Here is a 10,187-nt window from a genome sequence, read left to right as displayed (position 1 = left end):
GCCCGCGCTTACCATACTAAGGTGGCCACTCAAGTGACTGTTCAAACACTTAAAGTGCATCCTACTAAATACAGAAGGTCTCTGTAAGACACACGAGTCCAGAGCTTCTCTGGATGAAATGGGAGTGAGGGGTTGAGATCCCCCCCCAACTCCCTTCTCACTAAATCACCTCTGACGAGCACAGGATAAAAACCTTTGACCTGGAAGATTCCAGGTATCCAGGCTGCTTTTGTTATCTTTTCACAAACGCACAGTTCATCAGGGTTTGGAACAGGGACCTATGATATCATCTGATGGTCTTTAGCTTTGGAGACATAACTGTCACTAGCACCGAGCCCAGTTTCACTGTAAAGTTGTCTGGCTGAGCTCTCGCAATCCTGCCAACAGCCGGTGCTTGTGTGGCCTGCTCTGTTTTTCCATTTTACTTCTTTTTAGAGATGGGCTTGTTAATCACCCTGCTCAACTGTGATACCCAAGAAAAGCTGAGAGAGTAAAGTTATATGCAGCCTTCCTGTGACCTGTTTGCATGTACCCAGTCAATAAAACTCAGGCAGAGTGACAGTGACAGCTGCCTTGTGGCATTCAGAGGGAATTGAGCAGTTTAGCAGCCTCCTGGACAAGTATATCATTACAGCCCAGCTGCTAAGAAAGAAAACACCTAAACCGTGGGGAACAGGCACAGCTCCTGCAGCCACCCAGGGACCTGTCTCGGATACCTGCAAGGCCTGATCAAGACTCTCCTGGCAGCTTTCTCCACACTAGGACCTCCTAGTCACAAGTTGGTTCTCACCCTGACGCACACTCCCTGCCTGCAACAGCCTGGCTTTTAGCAGCTGAGAGGACACGGTCCCTGCCTGGGAGGTGGCAGAGGAGAGTGACTAGAAGGGAAGGTACAATGGGGGCCAGGCAGTCAAGGGCCAGCTCCAAGGATAAGAGCCCCAAGAGGATGCTGTTCACGGGGAGGAGACAGAAGTTTTCTCCGTGGGACGATGCCCTGCTCTCGGGAAGGGACCCGCGGTCCCTGCTGAAGCGGGGCATGCACCACGTCAGCTTCAGCCTGGTCACCAGAGGAATGACAGACATCCCCGACTTTCTGTGGGGCTTGTCCGAGGTCCAGAAACTCAATCTGTCTCACAACCAGCTCCGGGTTCTCCCTCCCGAGGTGGGGAAACTGACCCGGATCGTGGTCCTGAACTTGTGCGGGAACCGCCTGAAGAGCCTGCCCAGAGAAGTGAGCCTCCTACAGTGCCTCAAGGTCCTGTTTGTCAACATGAACTGCCTGACCGAGGTGCCGGCCGAGCTGAGCTTGTGCCGAAAGCTGGAGGTCCTGAGCTTGTCGCACAACTGCCTGTCCCAGCTCCCTGCATGCTTCGCTGACCTCTCTAGACTGAGGAAGCTAAACCTCAGCAATAACTTCTTCGCGCACATCCCCATGTGTGTGTTCTCCCTGAAGGAACTGATTTTCTTGCACGTGGGCTCGAATCGCCTGGAAAACATCGCTGAGAGCATCCAGCACCTGGCCAGCCTGCAGATCTTCATCGCAGAGGGCAACAACATCCACTCCTTCCCGAGGTCGCTTTGCCTGGTCACCAGCCTGGAGCTGCTGAACCTCAACAACAATGACATCCAGACCCTCCCGAGCGAACTCCACCTGCTGTGTAGACTGGTGAGGATCGCCTGGAATCCCATGGACAAAGGGCTCCACATTTCCCACAACCCTTTATCCAAGCCTCTGCCGGAGCTGGTGGAGGGGGGCCTGGAGATGCTCTTCGGCTACCTGAAGGACAAAAAACACACCTGACCTGGGTCCCGGAGGCCTGGATGGGAGGCAGCTCATCTGGACTCTGTCAACCGGGGTACTTCTCTCGTCTCAGCTTTCTACTCTCATCCTTAGTGTCTGACAATACTTTTGTTAATATTTGCTAAGTCGCTGTTGAACATCCACGTTAAGGAGGTGTTTGTTTTTAACTCTCTATGTTCTTAATAACCTCTGGAATATCATGTTCATCTCATCCTAAACATAAATTGAAACAGGGGGTTGGTTTTCCCCCAAGGAGAACGAACAGTTCTGATTCTTCTGAGGAGCAATGAGATTCAGCCCTTGGGAGAGTGGACACCTAACAGGTCTGAATTCAATGTAATTCAAAAGGCAAATATTTGCTAAGTACTGTGTGCCAAGTACAGTATGAGGTGCTGAAACCTGGTTTCAGATAGTTTCTGCCCTTGAATCAGCAACCTGTGGCCAGGTGGCAACGGCAAGACACGTTCCTCCATCAGCCTCCGTGAAACATTACTTGGGACCAAAAGGCAAACCATAGTGGGCTCTGTCCCCAGTGACCAAAAGAGGCAGAGCTTTCGCCTTGAGTTCTGGGGGACAATCATAGGAAATTTTTCTTTCATGCGGCTACAGAGGAATAACCAAGCCACTCATGCTTATGTCTGGTGGTGAGTAAATGGGTAGAAGGATGGCTTTCAGATATTAAATATGAACTGATTTAATGTGTATTTCAACCTTCCTTCCCAGTCCTCTCCCACTCATTGTCATGTCCTTGAACTTCTTTGCTAGACACTAGGCAATCATCAGATGATCCCATTTTAATTTCACTTCTCCATGACTACATCTGCCCTCTCAGAGATAAACTACTAAATGGGATAATTTGGCCAACAATGACCAAAAGGCAGAAAAGAGGGGAAAGACATAGACAAGTCATGCAAAAAAGTAATCACCCTTTTACAATTTGGAGGAGGGTAATATTGACTTTCCCATGTTAACGTTAAAAAAAATGAGTTTAGTGACATTTAAAAGCTCTTTGGAAAAAAGTCTCTATAAAAACACAAAGCTTGTTTTTTATTTTAAGAGTACACAGCTGTTAGTGAAATACAGACACCAGGGCAAGCAGTGACAGAGTTCCTGCACCAAAGGTCACTGGACCTCACTGCTCTGGCAGCAGCCAAGAGCCACACGGCATTAATATTGGTTTAGAGCTAAAGAATCAGAATCAAAAGATGACACTGAAGAAAATCGAGTACCTTCAGGTCTACAAAGAGCCAATTGTTCTGATTTCTTGGCACATTTGTCTGCAAAATTATAGCAAACGATACCAAGACTTAGCATTTGGGGTTGCTGCCAAGACTTGTATAACTTCTCAGTATTCCTAGTTTAATTCAATTTAACTTATATTTATTAGCACCTTTTCCAGTCCGGACACTGGGCGGGAAACCTGAGAAGAACAACACCTGCTCCTCCTACCACAGAGCTCCCAGGTTGGAGAAGGAGACAGACCCACGTGGTTTCTACAATGTGCAGCAAGATGTGATCCCTGCTCAAGAAGGATACAAACAATGGGCTGAGGCAAGAATAACACACTATAGGGCGTAGACTAGACTGAGCTCCAAAGTCTCAGTAACCAGAGAACAGTAAGCAAATAGCACAGCTGGGATAAATCAGTCAACCCCTTCATTCCCTGCAGCCATCAAACCCTAATTCCTCCCCACCTCTGCACTCGCCTGATTTAGAAAGAGCAGCAGAGTGTTGAGGCAGTGGCTAGCTCATTCTCAGGTTCTGAGCTTAGGCAATTTTACTGTGAAAAATACTTGCTTTTTCTAAAAGCTGTTCAAAGGGGGTCCGTATAGCTTATTCATAGAGCAAGTGATTTTTTCCCAACAGACCCCAATTCAATTTTCCCACCCGTAAAAGAAGGAAGCCAATTTCTGCTATTATCACCAGATACCATAGTTCCATTAGCACATTTGTGCATGAGGTCTTCTGTTGAACCATTGCACACAGACCTTACCGGTATCATTTGGAGGCAGCTAAGGAAGTCTCCTCCAAATTCCCCCTCTAGCAGCAACTGGAGACCTGCCTATCCCTGCCAGGCACATCCAGGCACACTCCAGAATCCTCCCCCATGTTAGCTTGTTGCAGGCAAGACTATTTAAAGACATCAGTGGAATTCTCACTTGACCTCCTGACTCAGTGGGGAATGGTAGGGCCAGGCTTCCTCCGCAGAACCCGGTAGGTCACTTACTGCAGCCTTGGCTGAAGCACACGCAGCTGTCAGACAAACACTAGCAAGTGCCAGGATCATGCCCATGAGTGTCTGCTGCTGAAGAACCACTTGGGCTCACGCTGTATTTCCATGACCTTGCTGTGGGCAGAGATGCAGGCGAGGACAGCAGCACCGCACTTGTCCTGCTGAGCAATCATTTTATTTCCTCTCCTAGCCTTTTCAGTCACTTGATCCCACAGTAACTCTACTCCAGGGAAAGAATGTGACCATATTTTGAAGGTGACCCAAGAGCTCATTATACTTTTTATAAGAAAAAAAATGATATCAATTTGGTTGTCAGCTTCCATTGGTGTCTTTCAAAAGTATAGTAGCAAGGTTTTCTTTGTTAACACTCAGCATTGAGGAAATCATAAAAGTGTAGTAGTTGCCCGATGTGCTTTAGATATTGATTCTTTGTGAATACTCCTTTTTATTGATAAAGGGAAGTGCTGAGCCCAAAACTGGTTAATGTGCTTGGTTATTCAAAATGTGAACGTGGAAAGAATTTGATATAACCTTCAGTGTCTTTGCTGTCAAATCCTATAGTTTGCTGACTGATTGTGAAATGCTTCTTCCTTGTCTGTTGTATTTTGAATACTGCCACATTCAAGTAACTCCAGGTATTTCTAAAGCTTCTGAAATCAAAGCACTGAGGTGACTGGATTGGCTGCGGAGTATATTTAGCCAAAGAATACGAGCTAATTGGGTGCTTGATGTGGGGAGCTGGCTGCTCCCATTCTTGATGATGTTTTGGTTTTCATGTCACTTGGCTCTCAGTATGGAGGGATCTCAGTGTGTGTTCAGAAGCACCTTTCGACACAGTTGCAGCTTACAGGCATACAATTAAGAAGAAATCCTATGTTCATAGGAAAGGAAGACAACTGTGAAAAGACACATCTGTTCAAGGAATAATATTGCTAAATGCATAATACTGCAGGCACATTAGAAAGAAAAATGTAGTCATTACTTAGCTTGTTGACTTAATAAATGGTTAACAGAGAAATGCACTCCATCCTTGGGCTTTAGTTAATAGACTGCCTTTCTGGAGTAAGGAAAGATAGAACGACTTCATGACTGCACCTGGATTTCACAGTAAAGTCATGCTTGTGCTGGAAAGAGATAAAAGAGGGAATGCTGTCACTATTTGTACAGACGCATTAAACTCAACCTTTTTCTTTTGGCAATGAATATTGCATTTTGAAAGTGTATTTCATATGGCTCAAAGCATATACTGAATATGCATTTTGAGAGCCATTCGTTAAAAACAGAGGAAGATGAAAGGAATGTGGGCTCAGCTACTGGAACGCACATTTGGGTATTGACACCTGAGATTATTGGGGAGACGGAGGCCCAGAGGCTGGACTGGAGTGTATTTCTCATATGCTAGGGGGTGTCCCCTGTCTAGATGGAGTCCCTGAGATCCTGGTACAAATGGTGAAAAAGAGAAGATGAATTCAGGAAATGGTCTAAAAAAATTAAAGCTGCTAAATTAAGCTACTATGAAGATTCTAAATACTAAATTATGGCGTTATTATCTACTACTGAAGTACCCAAATGCTCTTGATTTTCTCATTCCACAAAAGAATTATTTTCAGTACTCTGTAAGATATATTTGAGAAACACAAAATACCCAGCTAGTGTGCAATGAAGTACCAGTACCCTTGAGGTAATGTCTTAGTTGTAACTAATCCAAGAATACCAAAATACAACCCCTTCCTATATTTCAAGAAAACAAAATAAAATTAAGAGGAACATGAAAGTTATTGTAAACAATAATGGGAACAGTCTTGACCTTGTTGAGAAGAGAACTTTCTACAAGTGTTTCTTTTAAGTTTCCTGTCTAGTTACATGTTGAATCCAAAGCATGACTGATTTTTTTTTAAAGAACAGCACAGTAATAAAAAGAGGATGCAGGGAGGGCTCATAATGAATTTGTAAGAGCTTGGGCATCATTAGGCAAGCATAACCGAAAGCCATTAGCATGAACCTTGCTATGCAGATTTTTTTAGTAGTGCCATAGGAATCTGCTTGCAAGGAGAGAGCTGATTTCCTATATGCCTCTAGACTCACTCCTTATTTCAGCACAGGACAGAAAATAAAAGGCCAACTGGAGTACCATCAGGGTATTTCTTGAAACTCTTTTTTTTTTTTTCTGGAGATGGAGTCTCACTCTGTCACCCAGCCTGGAGTGCAATGGCATGATCTCGGCTCAACGCAATCTCCATCTCCCAGGTTCAAGCGATTCTCCTGCCCCAGCCTTCTGAGTAGCTGGGATTACAGGCGCCCACCACCATGCCTGGCTAATTTTTGTATTTTTAGTAGAGACGGGGTTTTGCCATGTTGGCCAGACTGGTCTTGAACTCCTGACCTCAGGTGATCCTTCTGCCTCAGCCTCCCAAAGTGCTGGGATTATAGGCATGAACCACCGTGCCCGGTGAAACTCTTAAGAGAAACATAGATTATGAAAACTATAAGGCGATACAAGCTTTGAGGGTGTGAGCTGCAGCTGCTGACGGGACATCACTTACTCATCCATGTTCTTTGGTCTTGAGTGACTTGGGTTCCTCAGAAGTCAGGTGTGCCCGGACATGGCACTGTGGGGAAGTCTCTGTTATCTTCCCGTCTCCTAAAGGTCATGCCCACCACTCTATGTATGCCCGGGGGTGGTGGCTCAAATGATATTTGTTGTGGCAGATTAATCATGAAGATTAAGAAAAGGCTCTGCAGGGTGGTGGGAAAGCTCTGAGCTGAGAGCAGGCACATGGATCACATGGCGCTTACTGTGCATATGTGTCCTGAGCCTGAGCAGGTGACATCGGGACAGGATGATGGGACAGGGGGCAAAGGAGTGAGGCTCAGCTAAACACGATGCAATCCTGTGACAGCACTGCCTGAAGAGATGTGTAGACAAGTGCAAAGGCATTTAGGTGAAATTATGGGATGGCAGAGATGTGGCATTACTGCAATGGTGTGGGGAATGCACAGTCCAGCATGACAGTTACAGACATGATGCTTCCTTTGTTTTGCTTTGTCTTGAAGGGAAATTTGTGAATCCCACAGTCTCAGGGCAGGCTGCTTTATAACACCTTTGTGACATCTGCCCTTTTCATTTTTCTTTTCTCTTTACCAAAATCTAAGAGGATAGGCAAGCACATGGAAGGATTCATGATACCTGGAGACACTGTGTGTCCTGGCTTCGAAAAGCGTTCCCAAGCCTCTCCTTTACCACATTATGGGCCAGGATCCTTCCCGAGGTTTCAGAAAGGACCCTGGGCTGGCAGTGGTTCTCAATGTTGGCTGTTCATCAGAATACCTCTTGGTATTTCAAAAAAAAGATTTGAAAGATTTTAATATGGTTGGTCTGGGTTAGACCTGGGCTTCTTACTTTGCTTAAAGCAAAGTAGGTAATTCTGTGGCTCACTCTGAGTTGTGAAATGCTGATGCCGGCTATTACCTAAACAGTCAGATATAGGACCATGAAGCCAATGGGGCTGTAAGCCTGGCCATTGAAAGAGGCCAGTGAAAGAAGCGGGTCTCTGGCCCTGGTCAGCAGACAGGGGTCCTGCTGGTGCCTGGTGATTAGACTCATCTGTGCATTTGTTAAAAGGGTAGAGCCCCAGCTCCTTTGGCATGCTTTCAGATTCAGTGAGCCAGGGTAGGGCCTGGCATGTGTGGGCCTAACAAACACTCTAGGTGTCTCCTATCATAACACAAACAGGAGAATACCTGGTCTCGCAGAACGTGTGCCCACTGGAAAATGAAAGCTCTGGTCTCCAGATTCAGCTGCTCCTGGCTCTCTCTGCCACTGGAGACTGCACGCCTTGATGGCTGTTATCTTTGCACCCAGCATAGGGGAGATAAGAATAATGTATCAAATGGACAAATGAGAAAGTGAAAGAGCATGCAAGATCACCCACCTCTCCACCCCACCTCTCTGGGCCTCAGAGAGGTGGGGTGATCTTGCTTTACACTCCTTTCAGCTTTGAAATTCTATGACTGCATTTTTTTTTTTTTTACTTTGTCTCTCTCTGATTTAATGCCTTGGTAAATAGATATTGGGCTTATGATTACTGTGATTACTCAAGAAAAGCAAAAATCACTGTGGAGCATTGTGGAGATGGGTCGAGATCAGTATGAGTGCTTTGATATCCCTTCCAGCACACCAGAAAAGGTAATTTTAATTTTGGTTGATGTTCAAAAATATAAAAAGAGAGAGCAGTATTGTGGGTGAATCTAGGGGTTTATAGACCTCCAAACTGCCTGGATTCCATCTCTAATTTTTTATTGGATTGGAAGCTCAGAGGGAAAAGCCTCTGTTTCGCTTTTTTAATTGACTGATTAACAACTCCTCTGATTCATGTTTCTGGACGAGATGAAATTCCTAGTTATGCTTTCCCTTAAAAACAAGCAAACAAACAAAAGCACTTCTGGGTTTGATTTAATTAAATGATTTGGGCACTTAGAGCTGAAATCTTTCCTCTTTTTTGAAAAAGCATAGTGTATTCCAAAGTGTGAGTTGAGGAAATACAATAATAAAATTCATACCTCTTACATAGCCCTTCCTTATCTACCTGCACATGTGAATCAAATTTGATTTTTGTTATAAATTTTCAAAAGTAACTTCTGCAAATCAACACATATGAAGCTGCAAAATAACTCTTTGGTATCTTTGATTCTTAATAATGTTGTTCCTCTCTCCACCTCCACTGTTTTAGTCAAAGCTACAAATTGATGTTATTTACACTGTGGAAATCAGAAATTAAGGACTTAATTTGGTTTTGATTAACCTTAGTTATGAAAGGGTAGGTTACAATTGCGCATGATAACAATTCTTAAATAATATTGCTGTCATATTATTGCCATATACTTTGAGAATTCAAAGTCTAGTTCTGGTATTATCCTCTTCAGCCACAGTATATGAGAAAGTTAAGGATTTCCTTTCTGGAAGTCACAGGAATAGTATAAACAAAGAATTTATCCAAGAAAGATAAAAGTCTTCCGTATGTTTAATGTTTAGGCTCTCTTGTTTTCATAATTAAACTTCTATTATAAATGATTTAAAGAATTTGTTTGATTTCCCAGAAATATATATGACATGTTTTCTACAGAAATCTTTTTTTTTTCTTTTTTTTTTGAGACGGAGTCTTGCTCTGTCGCCCAGGCTGGAGTGCAGTGGCGCCACCTCGGCTCACTGCAAGCTCCGCCTCCCGGGTTCACGCCATTCTCCTGCCTCAGCCTACTGAGTAGCTGGGACTACAGGCGCCCACCATGACACCCGGCTAATTTTTTGTATTTTTTTAGTAGAGACAGGGTTTCACCATGTTAGCATGTATGGTCTCGATCTCCTGACCCTGTGATCCGCCTGCCTCGGCCTCCCAAAGTGCTGGGATTACAGGCGTGAGCCACCGCACCTGGCCCAGAAATTTTTTATTGTTCATTTGACTATATAATACGTTGATTATAGAAAATTGAGTTTACTCAGTTTGTGAATGAACTTATCATGCTCTTGTTGATTAATTTGCCACAACAAATATCACTTGAGCCAGCTTTCTTCTACAGCTGGAGAAGGAAAGTAGCTCCATTTCTGATAGTCAGAATGAGCCTGGCCAACATGGTGAAACCCCATCTCTGCAAAAAACACAAAAATTAGCTGGGCATGGTGGCAGGCACCTGTAATCTCAGCTACTTGGGAAGCTGAGGCATAAGAATTGCCTTAGCCTGGGAAGCAGAGGTTGCAGTGAGCCGAGATTGTGCCACTACGCTCCAGTCTGGGTGACAAGGTGAGACTCATCTTAAAAAAAAAAGAATAAGCAGATTTATCTTTATGTCAGGTGATCTTGGTTCCTTAACAGTCATCACCTATTGTGCAAAGGCTGAGGATGAATTTGACAAAATCACACAGTATGTGTGCATCAAAATGTTGGCCCAGCAGCTCTGAATGCTCAGCGGGTGCTCAGATCCTGCACATTCTAAAGAAAGGCTTGGGTTTTGAATGGTTCCTGGGAGATAACCTCTAAGCCCTTGGAACATCCTGCCTGATAAAAGGGTGCACTTTCCTGGGGCCTTGAGCCAAATCAGATAGTCTATCCTATCAGTGTCATTTATGGTGTGGGCCTTGGGCAACATGTTAACCATCTG

The 10,187-nt window shown here is 44.5% G+C and overlaps 1 protein-coding gene across 1 annotated transcript; it reads left to right on the top strand.

Moving 5' to 3' along the window:
* The first annotated feature begins 845 nt into the window (after positions 1–845).
* On the top strand, positions 846–1,801 carry LRRC30 (leucine rich repeat containing 30). The gene has a single exon (XM_004059170.3). It carries the CDS (start codon positions 896–898, stop codon positions 1,799–1,801), a length of 906 nt encoding a protein of 301 aa, XP_004059218.1. The 5' UTR covers positions 846–895.
* Positions 1,802–10,187: the final 8,386 nt, after the last annotated feature.

This window comes from Gorilla gorilla, chromosome 17 (genome assembly GCF_029281585.2).
Source record: "Gorilla gorilla gorilla isolate KB3781 chromosome 17, NHGRI_mGorGor1-v2.1_pri, whole genome shotgun sequence".
Taxonomy (NCBI): Eukaryota; Metazoa; Chordata; class Mammalia; order Primates; family Hominidae; genus Gorilla; species Gorilla gorilla.
The sequence above is the reverse complement of the archived record's forward strand: the minus strand, read 5'-3'. Positions and strand labels throughout refer to the sequence as shown.